Source organism: Hemicordylus capensis, chromosome 5 (genome assembly GCF_027244095.1).
Source record: "Hemicordylus capensis ecotype Gifberg chromosome 5, rHemCap1.1.pri, whole genome shotgun sequence".
NCBI classification, from domain to species: Eukaryota; Metazoa; Chordata; class Lepidosauria; order Squamata; family Cordylidae; genus Hemicordylus; species Hemicordylus capensis.
In genome coordinates this window covers 19,812,146-19,827,944 of record NC_069661.1, presented here as the reverse complement: position 1 = coordinate 19,827,944, position 15,799 = coordinate 19,812,146, and the positions used below count along the sequence as shown (strand labels likewise).

General features: G+C 42.7%; 1 protein-coding gene across 11 annotated transcripts in view; it reads left to right on the top strand.

Moving 5' to 3' along the window:
- WDFY3 (WD repeat and FYVE domain containing 3) overlaps positions 1–15,799 on the top strand; it is a 256,663-nt gene that overhangs the window by 149,624 nt on the left and 91,240 nt on the right. For all 11 annotated transcript variants that reach the window (XM_053255723.1, XM_053255717.1, XM_053255716.1 and 8 more), the window contains 5 exons: positions 2,302–2,375; positions 2,830–2,991; positions 5,011–5,105; positions 8,072–8,192; positions 14,135–14,352. In XM_053255723.1, the coding sequence (XP_053111698.1) occupies positions 2,302–2,375; positions 2,830–2,991; positions 5,011–5,105; positions 8,072–8,192; positions 14,135–14,352 (670 nt within the window). The remainder of the gene's footprint in view (positions 1–2,301; positions 2,376–2,829; positions 2,992–5,010; positions 5,106–8,071; positions 8,193–14,134; positions 14,353–15,799) is intronic.

Sequence of the window (15,799 nt, the reverse complement as noted above, 5' to 3'; positions counted from 1 at the left end):
TTTTCATGGAAATTGTGCTGTCAGACCTATTTGATTGAAAGCAAGGTGAAGTGCTGAGGGAAGGGCAGGGTGAACCAGCAAGGAAATAGCAAGGGTAGTATCTCCTAGTTGGTCAGAGCAGTGGACTCCTCGTGTGCAAACCTTTCCAGGGGTGTTACCATCTGGACTGCTCTTTGTATAAATTGGTCTATCTTGCTTGCCTCCCTGCAGTTCCCTTTTACCAGGACTGGGTGGTAGGCCACAGGCAGAATTTCCACCTGAACATCCCCTAATTTTCTATTTCAAGACCTACTGCTGACTCTCAACTGCTGCCAGTCTTAAGAGAGCCAGCACAGTGGCAATAGCAGCAGTGTTCCCTGTAACTAGGGATATGCATGGAACTGTTTGGCACTTCACTCTAGGAGCGCTGGACCTGTTCCATCAACCAACGTCAAAGCCGTTACGGAGGGCACAGGGGGTGGGGGTTCCTTTAAGGGGCAGAGAAGGCGCTGCTTACCTGCCAGCCCCCGCCCCGCCGCTTCCCCCGCTACTGGCACTCTCGCAAAAAGTGGGGGCACGCGAGGCTGCAGCATGTTTCCCTGCAGCCCCAGTCAGTGTTGGCATGGAAGTGCACAGGGACATGCGCGTCGGCCACTTCCGTGTCGATGCCGACCGGGGCTGCAGGGAAGCATGCTGCAGCCCCGCACACCCACTTTTTGCAGTGGGAAAGCGGTGGGGTGGGGGCTGGCAGGTAGTCAGCACCTCCTCTGCCTCTTAAAGAAACCCCACCCGGGTCTCCTGGGAGTGCACGGAACCTGTTCCGTGCACATCACTGCCTGTAACAGGGATTTCCAGGTGTTGGAAACTACAGCTCCTATAATCCCCAGCCAAAGGTTATTGCAGCTGGGTAAGCTGGGCGTTATAGTCAACAACATCTGGGAATCTCTGTTACTGCGAACACTGAGTGGCAGCACTGTCAATAGATACTGGGTGGCAGGGAAGGTGTCTCCTGTGGATGGAGCAGGTATTGTGCAATTCACTGTGCAAGGCTGTCTTATACGATGAGACACGAAAGGTACCCCTCTGTGTTAGAATGCAAACCCTATGAATTTGGATAGACATTTAGACCATGGGCTCCCAGGCTTGGGCCCCCAGATGTGGGGACCACAGTCTGTGGAGATGATGGGAGTTGTAGTCCAGCAGCGTCTGGAGACCTGAGATTGGGAGCCCTGGTGTAAAATAATACCAAGAAGACTGTGGGAGAAAGGGGAGGGCAGGTTAGACTAGACTTCCCAGAAAAAGGAGAATTTTGAGGAGGTCCCTAAAGCCTGAAAGGGAGTTTGCTGTGGTGGACAGGTGAGGTAGGGTGTTGAGGCTACTTGAGATCTGGAGATGTGATACCGTGGTAGGTATGAGGTAGGAGATGAAGAATGGGGAGAAAGAAAGTGGCAGTAAGTTGCCTCAGATGAAATGGAAAGAACACAAAGGGGAATGTTTGAACAAGTGAGTTGAGATAAACTAGAAGTGGAGAAGCAGCTATTTAAATGAAAGTCTGTTCAACCATGAGGTTGATTTCCTGTAGCTTTCCAGTTCACTTTTGAAACTGGAAAAGGTGAGCAGCAAGAGAGAGCAATTATTTTAGCAGCAACAGAGGGCTGACTGGTGGAGGTCTGTGAAGAGGAGCTGAGATGAGGGATGACTAGGCCATGAATTGAGGGCTTTAGTGATGATAAGCAAGAAGAGGTGCATCATGTCCTATATACAGAACTCTTTCTCTGAACATTTTCTTACCACTATCAAGCTGCTACCCATTCTTAGCAGATTCTTTTCTTTTTGTTGTCCCTGCTTAAAAAACAATTTTTTTTTTCATGAAGTAAAACCGAAGTTATAGTCACACATTTGTTTTTGGAAGGATGAGGGATTGATTAAGATTTAAGCAGCTTTGCTTAATTTAAATTGTGTTCTTTATCATTTAGTTTTCAGATGGCTTCCCCCCGGCCCCCTCATAATTTGTAATGGAAAATGAAAAGGGTAAATCTTGTCTCCTTTTAACATCAATTCAACTAGAAGATGGCTTTAGTTTTTCTTTTAAATTGAAATGTTGGACTTTTACGGTTTTAGTGATCTGACAATTGTGATCTGCAACTGGATATAAAGGATGATTGTTGAAATAGCTTGACAATTACACTCATGCTCTTTCTTCCAATGAAGAAATTGAAGTGAAGGCCAAGTCAAAAAGAGCAACTGACCTTTCTAGTCTGCAGTAACTGCTAAAATGAATAGCATATACCAGATATAAGTCAATTGTATTTTCTGTTTCAGGTCTGGCTTCATGCACCATATGAACTTCATCTGTCATTATTTGAGCATTTCATTGAACTTCTCACTGAATCCAGGTAATAACAGATACACATTTTTGCCTTGTGTATCATTTACAGTCCAGACATTTCCTCTTAGTCAATAACTTCAGAAGGTAATGTCTGTTTACTTTAGTTTTATTCTGATGCATGGTTTAATTTGTGTGTGATTGGGTGGAAAATTGGAAAGAAAGATTTACACTCATGAATGTGCACAGACTGAGAGTCATGGAGCTAGGCTGAATAGAGATTATCCATTCCTGGTCATTTTCTTATGCCCCATTTTGATAATGTTGGATTTCGCATTAGAAACTATATTCTCATTACATGGTATGGTCACAGCCATGTAGATTTCTAGGTTCACCTGCCAATCATTCAGTGATGTTTGTATGGGATCTGCTCTCAAAACTGACGCACAGAGTTTAACAGAAGCTGGAGTACGTTACTCAAACGGTGAGATGCTTATGTATTAAGTTGTCCTCTTTCCTTTCAGTGAAGCAGCAAAGAATGCTAAATTGATGAGGGAGTTCCAACTAATCCCAAAACTCTTGCTGACTCTTCGAGATATGTCTTTGTCTCAGCCAACTATTGCTGCTATTAGCAATGTATTGAGTTATTTGCTTCAGGGATTCCCCAGCAGCAATGACCTACTCAGGTATAGTGAAGATTCGCTAAGCTCAGGCTTTCTAAAGATAAGAAATTTTATGTTCCTCTGTGATTGTACATTTTTATTTATTTCAGTTGTTTTTCCTTTCTATCTTTATAATTAGTCCTTGAAAACGTGCTCGTGGGAATGCGTCCCGTTACCCAGCAGATTGGCTGGGCAGCAGGCAGGGTGGCGGGAGCTCACACGTGGCAGGAGGCCATTGAGCTGCTGCCGGGGGAAATGGCAGCGTTTGGGCCGAGGAGGTGGTGGCTGGAGGGGACGGAGAAACTGCAGGCGGTGGGGGGGAGAGCAGCGGGCTGGGCGGGCATCGGAGACACCCGCTGGAAGACAGAGTCAGGGAGAAGGGGCTGAAGGGGGGGGAGAGTCGAACTAGGAGCGCAGATGCTATGCGCCCAGTCAGCTAGTTAATTTTTATATCCCTTGTATAAAAACATAGTCCTTGTAGGAGAGACGGGAATGTTTAGCCATAAAACAAGGTCAGCACCTACCAACCTAGAGATTATAGTAATAGCAATAGCACTTACATTTATATACCGCTTTATAGCCGGAGCTCTCTAAGCGGTTTACAATGATTTAGCATATTGCCCCCAACATTCTGGGTACTCATTTTACCGACCTCGGAAGGATGGAAGGCTGAGTCAGCCTTGAGCCCCTGGTCAGGATCGAACTTGTAACCTTCTGGTTACAGGGCGGCAGTTTTACCACTGCGCCACCAGGGTTTATTATAAACCTTTCATTGGTTCATTATAAACCTTTCCCGGTCTTCAGTTTTGTCTTGTTTGCCTGCATGTTGGGAAGTATAGTAATCTTTTATAATGACTGCAGTCTTTAAGCCTTCCAAGGTTCATTTCAAATTACTTTGGAGGTGATAATCCTCTAATTCCCTGTTTCTAAGTGGCTTGTTTATAGTGGCTGATTTACAGAGCAAGGACGCCTTGGTTCATTGAGAGTGCAACCAAATGGTACTTCCCAGTTAACTACAGCAGGGAAATGGCAGTTTCTGGATAGTGAGGCCTCGACAGTCATAAAAGTGGGTTCTGTTCCTGCTTAGGCCTGCTTCAGGTAGTATTCATTAGCTCCTCATGACTCCTTTTAACCACCTCTGCACATACCGTGCAGTACCTATTACGGCAGTTATGTGTCCTTTATTCAGTTTCTTCCATGATTCATCCACTTTTATGACTGTCGAGGCCTCACTATCCAGATAGACAGGTTGCTTACCTGTAACAGGTGATCTGGTAGTAATGCCTCGACATTCATTAAAAAACCCCATCCTACCCCGCTACAGAGTGCAAGAGAAACGAGAAATCACTTACTATATCCATTTCAAAGGGAAAGTTGCAAAACTTGGATTTATCGGTCGGCCATTCAGAAACTGAGTAATGGATGCCTAACCGCTGTAATAGGTACTGCACAGCACGTGCAGAGGCAGTTAAAAGGCGTCACAAGGAACTAATGAATACTACCCGAAGCAGGCTTGTGCAGGCACAGAACCCACTTTTATCAATGTCAAGGCATCACTACCAGATCACCTGTTACAGGTAAGGAACCTGTTTTTTTGATGCATTCTCCTTCCCCAGGAAGCCCTCTGTGCCACCTAAAAATATGTCCCTGAAGGCTACAGGACCCTCAGGGGCATATATTCAGGAGGTGCAGACAGTTTCTTTGGGGAAGAGGGAGTGTCAAAAATTGCAGCTTCCCTGCTGCACTGGTGCAGTTAGTTGGGAAGGGAAGTTCTATTAGGCTGCACCGGTGTATCCCTGCTCTGTACGTCAGCTGGTATCTTGATCTGTATTTGTATCCTAGACAACCTGGTTTCAGACTGAGACTGAGGCAGCTGTAATAATTCCTAATACATGCCAGTCTGTATTTTTTTTCAGAAAAAAATAATAATAATTATCTCTTAGTATTGCTTTTACTCTGCAGCTGATGCTACTAATTAATGACAAATTAAACTCCATCTGCCACACCAAGTACATGCCACTTTTCCCCCTTCTATCCATCAAGGTTTGGACAGTTCATTGCTTCTACTTTGCCTACATTGGCAGTCTGTGAGAAATTTGTCGTCATGGAGATGAACAATGAAGAAAAGCTTGACACTGGTAAGTAGTTCTCGGTTCCTGAGAAATAGTGGAGGAGAAGGAATCATTTGATGCATGCTCTTTCATAACCATTGATACTGTTCTCTGCATTTTCAATCTTAGAGGTCATTCACGCAATCAAAAACTGTGTTCTACCTGGGTTTGGGAGCTGTGTCTGATCCCAATTTCTGGTTGTGTAGAAGCAAGGTAGGAGGAAAAGCTACCCAGGTTTTTCCTTCTACCTTGCTTCCACACAACCAATAATTGGAAGCACACACAGTTCCCAAACCTGGGTAGAGCACAGTTTTTGATTGTGTGAGTGACCTCCTAGTGTGCCTGACTTCAGTATAATGACCTATTTGCTTTTAATGTACATTTATGTTGTACATTGTGAAGCCATACATGTAGCCTCAGCAACCTCCCAGTTCCTTCATTGTTATCTCTGCTGGGCTCCCAGTTTCACCGGGGTGGGGGGTGGCGCGGTGCTTCCAGAGAGCACTTTCTCTTTGCTCAGCCGCCACCACTACCATGAGGCATCACTAAAGAGCAACACCAGAGGCTATTGGCCCACTGGCTCTCCTCTTGAGTAGACATTGGGCAAAGGATGGGGGAGTCTGCTAGTTTGTGGGTGGAGTATTTGTATGTGGAGAGCTGCCCTCCCCCATGACTGAACGCAACTTTTTTCAATTTTATGTTTATAAGCAAGCTTGAAGAACTAAATGGTGAAAGGGAGGAAATAAATCTGTTAAATGAATATGTATTTTTTTTCTGAAGTAGAATTGCATAACCTTTGGCTCTCCCACTGCTTTTGAACAGCAGCTCCCATCATCCCCAGCCACACTGGCCTATAGTCAGAGACGATGGAAGCTGTAGTCTAGCATCTGTAAGAGGGCTGAAGTTGCAATGCTGTTCTAAAGTGTATGGTCTCTTCTCCATTTCATACTACACACAGTCGTCTCACTTCTTCCCTCTACTTGATTAAAACCACTTGGCTTTTGTGGCTAGCTGAATTTGAAAGAAGAGTGGCTAAAATTTGCTTGCTTTAGAGGAGTGGCATCTCTTTCAATGAGATCCCAAGCATTCTTGCTAGGGAGTAAATCCCAGTGATATACTCTTCTGAATCAAAAATGCTTAGGATTGCCTTATTGTTCAGTTGAAGAGCATAAATCTGAAAAAGAGGTACAGGTATTAACCATGAGTACAAAAAGGTCAAGCCCCCCAACTTTGAAAGGAAGAGAATCTTTTAATTAGGAGGACCCTTTTGAAGTTGTTGCTTTCCAAGATTATAATCTGCAAAGCTCAGCTCCCAAGGGAGTTTCATTTATTTCACTGGGAACTTTCATGAAAATAAATGCCAATGGCTTATATGCTAAAAGCAGAGACCTATGTAGAAAACTCTGAGAAATTACTTTAGCAGAAAAATGTAGGGAAAACTGTCTTACTACATGGTATGTAATTTTAAATCTCCTCCCAGCCATCTTGAGCATTAAAAAGTACCCATGCAAACATTTTTTCCACTTTATTTTCTTTTTCAGATGACCTGAATTTCCAATTAAGCTTATTCTTTTTATGTGCAAAGAAAACCAACATCCAAGAGACCTATCACTTTTAACCATAGGTGACTAACTCCCCCGCATTCAGCTGTTACAGTCACTTTCATATAACTTTGTAGTTCATTTTGCAAACTGCAACTTCACAATGAATTTGCAGGTGGTCTGCATGAAACAAGGCTGTTGAGTTGTTGCGAACCATAAATTCTATTAAAAGACAGGAATAAACAGATTCTAACATATCTTTTACATGCAACATAGCTGTTTTTCTCAATCACATTGTGCTGTTATAAATTATCTGGCAGTTTTGTTGGAGTTTTGTTGTTCCTTTGGGGAAAGTAAAACAAGTTTAAAAGGATAAAATAGAGTTCATAGTAAAGTTGCTCTTACTCTCATCTTTGTGTCATTTCTGATGACAATTGTTGTTGAATCAATCCCTTCCTATGTCTATTGCCCCTTGCTCTGAAAGGCCTTTATAGCGATTGTGCATATTTGCATGAATGGAAAAATGAATCTTATTACTATATATTTTTTTTGTGTGTTTAAATGATTTGGCTATATGATGGTTGGATGGTTCACTTCTGTTTTCCTCATGTACTGAGAGCATGGAATATATTTTATAATATGACAAAATAATCATTTAAGTTTAGACTTCTGCTGTATGAATTTGTGCATCATTTACTCAACCTTAACTGTACTGTAGGCACAATCACTTACAAACATTTTTACTGGTTCTTCCCCCACCACTACCACCCGTGATGACTCCAGTTGCATAATCTGTAAATATGGGTTGACATCATAACTGAGCATGTGCCCATGCATCAAGAAGGATGTGCAGAGCTTTCTGAGCACTGCTGAGGGTATTGTGTGTGTGTGTGTGTGTGTGTGTGTGTGTGTGTGTGTGTGTGTGTGTGTGTAATTTTCACTGATCTCTCCTTCCCCAGGAAGTGCTATGTACCACCTGAAAATGTGCGCCTGAGGGCTGTGCGGCTCTCAGAGACATATTTTCAGATAATGTGGGGTACTTCTGGGGGAAAGAGAGATGAAAATTACTCCCCCTCCCCCCGCTGCACATTGGACTCAGCAGAGCTCAGGAAGCTCTCCATAGCCAGGACGCTTCTTCCCATTGTGTGCACACAATCAAGATTTTGACCATGGTTTCCAATGGGAGAGCCTATTCCAAACACAAGCAGCCTCAGCCTTCTGCTTCCGGTTTTATTATTTTTGGTTGGTTTGTTTTAAACCAATCATGGGGTGTGTGTGGGTGTGTGTGTGTGTGTGTGTGTGTGTGTGTGTGTGTGTGTGCGAGAGAGAGAGAGAGAGAGATCTCGATCTGTGGTTATTTTAGAACATAGAGTAAGAAGCATGTAAGAATGTAATAAACATTAGAGGTTGTATGCTTCAAAATTAATTTGACCTGGGCATTTTGATTTTTAGGAACAGAGGAGGATTTTGGAGGTCTTGTTTCTGCAAATCTTATTCTTCTGAGGAACAGACTGCTGGATATCTTGCTTAAACTTATGTATACATCTAAAGAAAAAACAAGTGTCAACTCGCAGTAAGTACAGCTTACCTAAATTTTGCTGGAAAATGTGACTCTTAACGCGAACCTGTAATGAAAAGGAGACTTTGCCGTCCTCTCCTTGCAAATTCTGTCACTCGGTTCCAGCTGCTTCAACAAATCACTGTAATTATCTTTGTGTGGCACAGCTGTCCTGCAGGGGGCAGTTGCCAGCACAGCAGTGCTGATGGCTAATCTGTACCAATGGTATTGCATAGTTAGGGACAATGATCTGGTTCGTGATCCATTGAATCCATTAGAAATGGGTTGTGTGCCTGTGCTGAAGCCTATCAGTGTGGACTACCACAGCTCCTTTTGGTGCTTGCACCCCGTCCCAGGTGACATGTGGCTATTTCAGGTGGGAGGAAGCCCAGTGCTTCAGTTCCTTTGCGACCACTGTAGTGATCAGTTTCTCGGTCACTGCGGCTCCTTTGTACTGGATCCCTTTCGTTCGTGAGTTCTAGAATTATTCATTCATTCATTCATTCATTCATTCATTCATTCATTTTAAAAATTAGACTGATTCATTGGCTTTTGGACCGTGGCCTGCTTAAAACTACATTTTTACTCCTTAAATAATTGAGGTGACAGATCGAACTGATATCTTGGCTAAACAGTAACGGAACGTTGACGACAGCTATGAATAATCCTAACGGTCAGAGAAGAAAATGGATTAAAAAAACTTTTAAAAGATGTACTGAATGTAATGCTAAGCTGCCTTCTCAAGATGGTCATGACTTGTGTTTAATATGCCTTGGAGAAGCCCACAATACTTCTTCGTGTAGAGTTTACCAGACTTTCTCGAATCAAACTGGTCGTAATAGGGAGCTTCATCTTCTGGCACCTCTTTATAATGATGCCTTGAATCCCCTGGTTCCATCTAAGGAGGAGGCAAAATTGTCTCCCAGGCCATCTGGCTCGAGGGCTGAGGTTTCAGCCCAGTCTAAGCCCTTGAGGTCTATGTTTAAGTCTCCCAAACCACTGAAAAAACATGGAAACAAAATGGTGGAGGTGTTGGAGCCCGCCAAAAAGAAAAAGGCATCGACATTGGGAGATACTCCTTCTCCTACTTTGGCACAAGATGTTAAGATAATGCCAGTGACAAGACTGTCAACATCAAGCTCTTCTGCTCTGGTTCTATCCACCTCGATGCAGCCAGCCTTGACCTCGTCTGTGAACAAATCAGCTTCGAGATTGGCACCAATAGCATTGATATCAGAATAGTCATCGATGTTGATGCGATCAGCTACTGCTGTGCTTCCTTCAACATCGAGACCATCGACACCGAGACCAACTCCCTCAGTATCGAGGCCTGCGTCTGCCCAGAGAGCAGCTTCTCTTTCCCCAGCGCCAACACCAATAAAATCTCTGTTGATGCTGACAATTAGAGAGCAACCATCAACATTCAACATGGCGATTTTGACAGAAACAGTGACTCCATGTCAGTTTCGATTGAGTATCCTCGATCACTTTCAAGATCGAGGATATTGAATCGGCACCCAGGGGACTGGAACTTTGGACCCCAATACGGCACAATCTTTACTTTCTATGTTGGGTTCCAATAATACTACCTCTTCAACCTTTAGGGGATTCCCACAATCTGCAGAGCATGGAACCTATTCAGTTTAGCAGACCCACCTTCTTCTCAACAACATCCACCTGTGTGCTGTGCACTTACAGCTGCACATCTAGCTACTACAACTAGCTGGCACACCTGCGGCTTCTCACACTGCACACCTTCCTCTACCTCTTGTGCAACCTCATCCAGATCTGGCAGACAGCACACCACCCCTGCACATAAAGAGGGAAGAAAGTTTGATGTACTTGGGAGGAAAATCTACTCCACTGCCTGCTTATCAGTAAAGATAGCCAATTACTCAGCCTGCATGGCTAATTTCAGTCATTGCCTCTGCGATAGTTTGGAGCAGGACATGGATAACCTTACTCCAGTAGAGTTTAAAGCACATTTCAAGAAGACCATATTGAAATCTGCAGCTGTGACACGACAGTAGCTAAGCACCTGGCTGAATCAGAGTCCAGGTCAATGACTGCTTCGATTACATTAAGGTGCCATGCAAGCTCAGATCAGCTTCCCTTCAGTATGACATGAAAGATACAATAGAAGGGCTTCCATTTGAGGGAAACAGTTTGTTCTTGGAACAGACAGACCCGACTATGGAAAAACTCAAAAAGTCAAGTTCACGGCAAAGACTTTTACATCGGCTTCTACATCCTCGTGTGCCACAGAATTTCAGCCTTACAACAGACCGTGTTCCAATTACAGACAGCAAGACTGCAGAGATTTCAAAAAGGTTTACCAGCCATACAATAAAAAGCATTACCAGTCAAAGAATAATAGCAATCAGGGCCACCGTAACAAACAGATGGAGGCCCAGAAACAGCATCTTTAAGGTCAACAACAGCTCATCGGACCATTGTTCAACAGAGGACTCCAGCCTTGTTCAAGCATCAGCCTCTCCCAATAATCTGACTCCGGTAACGTCAGTCTCCTACATAGGGGCTATCCTGGATACGCGAACAGGAAAGGCCTATTTACTGCAAGAGAGATTTCAAACCATCTCAGAACTCGTGCTTCAGTTCTGAACTAAACTGGGGCAGTGCACAAGGCAGGTTCAACACCTCCTAGCCAATTCATCCCACATGTCTGAAAATGAGAAAAATGCAATAATGGTTTATATCCACCTTCTGTCTGAATATAGACAGCCCCAAGAAATGGTTAAACATTCCTCCTCAGATCCTTCAATCCTAGAGTTGGTGGACCCATGCGGAAAACCTGCTACAAGGTTTTCCTTTTCAGCCAGCAGTGGAGTATATCTTTGTTCCTTTCTGCTCTGATGGATGCCCCTTTTGAGCCCCTGGCTACAGCTAACTTGAAACTGGCCTCTCTAAAGACTGCCTTCTTAGTGGCACTTACAACCTCACATAGAGTGAGTTGCTTACAGCCTTGAGAATGGACATCCCTTACACGGGCTTCTACCCAGATAAGGTTTTACTACACCCTGATATCGAATTTTTACCAAAGGTGGTGACAGATTTTCACATAAACCAAGATATCATGCTGCCTACCTTCTTTAGTTTGCCTACTACTTCTCTTGAAAAGGATCTGCATTCCCTGGAGGTCAGGAGAGTTCTTCTGTTCTACCTGTCGAGAATAAAGGTGATTAGAAAAATGAAAAGATTGTTTATATCTTACAAAGGGAAGACACAAGGTCAGGCTTTATCCAGACATAGGTTATCCCACTGACTAGTAGAACATATCCTCATGACTTACAAGTTACAGAAAGTACAACTGCCAAAGTCCATAAAGGTGCATTCAACTAGGGCATATGGAGCATCAGTGGCTCATCTGTCGGACATATCATTCAAGGACATCTTGCTACCTGGTCCTTAGAGCTCTTCTCCAGTTTTGTCTCATCTGTTCAAAGGACAGTCTCCCAGAAGCATTGTGGCTTGTCAGTAAACACCATACCTACTGTGAAACATGGAGGAGGCTTGGTTATGTTTTTGGGCTGCTTTGCTGTGTCTGGCACGGGGTGCCTTGAGTCTGTGCAGGGAACAATGAAATCTCTAGACTATCAAGACATTCTGGAGTGAAACTCACTGCCAGAAAGCTCTGTCTCAGTAACAGGTCATGGATCTTCCAACAGGATAATGACCCCAAACACATAGCTAAAAGCACCCAAGAATGGCTAAGAACAAAACATTGAACTATTCTGAAGTGGCCTTCTATGAGCCGTGATTTGAATCCTATCAAACATCTATGGAAAGAACTGAAACATGCAGTCTGGAGAAGGCACGCTTCAAACCTGACACAGCTGGAGCAGTTTGCTCAGGAAGAGTGGGCCAAACTACCTGTTGACAGGTGCAGAAGTCTCATTGATAGCTACAGGAATCGCTTGTTTGCAGTGATTGCCTCTAAAGGTTGTGCAACAAAATATTAGGTTACGGGTCCAATAATTTTTGTCCATGCCATTTTCATTTGTGTTATTATTTGAAATATTCTGTTGCATTAAAAGTCTAAAGCAAAGTCTGATTTTTCTTAAATGTGGAATAAACAATGATGGGTGCCAATTACTTTTGTCAGTTTCAAGTTGTTTCAGAGACAATTGTGGGTTCTTATTTTTTCGTGGAGGGGTACCAACACATTTGTCTACATGTATAAGTGTGGCCCCCGACTTATTGTTTATTGGACCTGTGTGAAGCTCGGCAAAGGCTGAATGCTCTGCGCAGTCCTCTTGGCATCATGTGGAGATGACCATTCCCACCATACAGTTCTATGCTTTGCCCACAGAAGGGCTCCTTTAAGGAAAATTGAGTCCTCTTAAGCACCTGCACCATCGTAGGTGTGCCCTTACCAACGCTTTCCCTATGGAGCTCTTATGAGAGGACTGTCTCTCTTAAAAATTCCTCCTAGCACTGAGAAAAGCACAGTGTTGTCCAATGAATGGGAAATGGCTCTGACATTTAAAGTTATTTGCCAAGGTGGCCACTGCTTGAAAAACAGTGAAGGTCCCTAGTCTAGGATCCAGTACCTGATCTTTTTATATCCCATTCTTCCTCCAAGGAGCCCAGAGCAGTGTACTACATAGGTTTCTCCTCACAACACCCCTGTGAAGTAGGTTAGGCTGAGAGAGAAGTGACTGGCACAGAGTCACCCAGCAAGTACCATGGCTGAAAGGGGATTTGAACTTGGGTCTCTCCAGTCCTAGTCCAGCACTCTAACCACTATACCACACTGCCTCACTAGTACTGGTTGTGCTACCATAGAGAAAGTAGAGGCATTTAACTATTTATTGATTTGATTTAGACCTCCACCATTCCAAGAGTTCCAGAGTGACAACAATGTTCATCACAAAATCCTTATTACCAATGATTGAGCCTCTTATTTTGCCTGATCCCTGCCTACTCAAAAGCCAATTTTCAAGGTATCAGGGCATCTTATACCACTTTGGGAAGATACCCAGGCTTGAGTTTCAAAGTTCAGGGACATGCATGGAGACCTCCTCTTGGAGCACCCTTGCATCACTTAGTTTGTGCATGTTCAGTGCATAAAATGTAGCTTAAAATGACATTATAGGAACATAGGAGGCTGAATAGCAATTCTGTAGGACCCTGATCTACATTGGGGTGGCAAATGGAAGAATCAACCATTTTTCCTCTTCTGCAATTCCAATATGGACTACACCCCCACTCCCAGGCTGCTATTTGCCAAAGAGAAAAAGCTCGATTGACAGTGCCAACAGGAGCTTTTAGTAACATAGGAGGCTGCCTTCTACTGAGTCAGACCATTGTTCCATCTTGCGCAGTATTTTCTACACAGACTGGCAGCAGCTTCTCCAAGGTTGCAGTCAAGAATCTCTCACAGCCCTATCTTGGAAATGCCAGGGAGAGAAGTTGGAACCTTCTGCATGCAAGCAATCAGATGCTCTTCCCAGAGCAGCCCCATCCTGAAAGGGGAATATTATTTATTTATTTATTAGACATTAATTGAAATGTTTGTTTCAGTTCTTTATGTATTCCCACCCATTAAACACCTATCTAGTCTAAGAGAAAGTTTCCCTTTACTGAAAATAAAATTGTATAGGGAAATGAATGAGGTCTTGGTTTTCTCTAAATTCAGACATCAAGGAACTGTGAATAAAATATTTGATACACATTATCAGTTAACTGTGTCTTTTATTAGAGTTTGTTTACAATTTAATTAGAGTTTGTGTGGCCTAATCTTCAACTTTTCAGGACCAAAATTAGATGAAAATTGTGTACATGTCTTAAAGAAAAAACAAGTGTCTGTCAATTTTTAGATAAAGCATTTTGAAAGTCGCTTTTATCTTGTAAAACCTTATCAGTTTTGTTTGGCTTCAGACCATGATGCTGATCTTGAGAAATACTTCAGTAACTTTTTCCTTCCCCTTTCTTAGGGCTTGCGAAGAACTGGTCCGGACCCTGGGGTTTGACTGGGTTATGCTGTTTATGGAAGAACACCTTCACCCGACCACAGTTACTGGAGCCATGAGGATTCTGGTGGTCTTGCTGAGTAACCCAGCTATACTCATCAAGTTCAAGGAAGGCCTCAGTGGTGGTGGCTGGCTTGACCAGACAGATTCTGTACTGACTAATAAGATTGGAACAGTGCTTGGTATGCATTTTTTAAAACGTTGTCCTAATGTCTGTGGCTTTTTGATCTGAATGTTGTATGTAAATACAAAATTGGTCTCATACTGAGAAAGTCAGTTTCAGTGTAATATTTTATAACTTTCAGGTGACCCCTGAAGTCACTTGCTGGGATTACATTACTTAGGAGGCATCAGGAATGGGTCATCCTGTTGAATATACTCCAGAAGATCCCATTAGCTGAGACTGTGTCCATAATAATTGGAGCCCATGCAATTATTTACAAGCAACTTTCACAGGTGGCTCATTAGGGCGTTTCAATTTTCATGTTCCTGTAATGAACATGAACAATTCCATTAACAGGACTCTGTGTCATGTACTGGGTCACAGACTAGTTTGCAACATTATCAGATTTGAAATACTCTGTTGAATTCATAAATTCCGGGTGCAATTAATATTCAGAGCCACTCATGGTACAGTCCTGCATGGGAGCATACCAACTCAAAGGACATGAGAAGGATCATTTACTTGAAAGTACCTCCATACCTAATTCCTCATGTGTTTTTTCCCCCCAAATTCATTTATTAATTTTAACAATAGCGATATTGTCATTCATTACAAATACACACATAAAAGATGGACTTCCCGCTCACATTTCTTCGTGAATCATCAACTATAAAATTTACCCTTGCCATAATAATAATTCAGAACATAAGTTCAAGCCCTTACAAACATAATTAAACTAACCAACCTGTGATTTATACTAAATTTCAAACCCTGCTGTCAAGTCCATAGTAGGGAAGTAATTTTTTAAATACAACAAAAATGGTTTCCAATCTTCTTTAAAACATTCCAAGTTTTGATCTCTTAATAGTGCTGTAAGTTTTGCCATCTCCGCATATTCCAAAATTTTTATCAGCCAGTCTTCTTTTGAAGGCAATTCACTAGACTTCCATTTCTGTGCATATATAATTCTAGCTGCTGTAGAGGCATACATAAAAAATGTTAAATTGGTTGTAGAGATAGCTCCTTGTGTTATTCCCAGCAGGAAGGATTCTGGCTTCTTAAGAAATGTCATTTTAAATATTTTCTTTAGTTCATTATATATCATATCCCAATAGGCTTTAGCCATGAGCCTTCCTCATGTTTTAATTTTGTACTACGAAGTGTGGAGGTCTCTCTGCTCAGACATTACTGGAATAACATGGGATGGAACTGGGGAAGGGGCAGCAACCACAGCTGCTTCCATAATTTAAGCATTAACCCTAATTAAATATCTGAAAGTTCTGAGATGTCTACACTCTTCACTTTTAGAGGAGAAACACAAAGGAAAGACTCAGACTCATGCTTACTTGTGTACTGCTCTGCTTAATATTTATTTCTTTATTTATCTATTTATCTATTTATTTAGCTCTGCTTAATATTTATCTATCTATCTATTTTACATTTATATCCCGCTCTTCCTCCAAGGA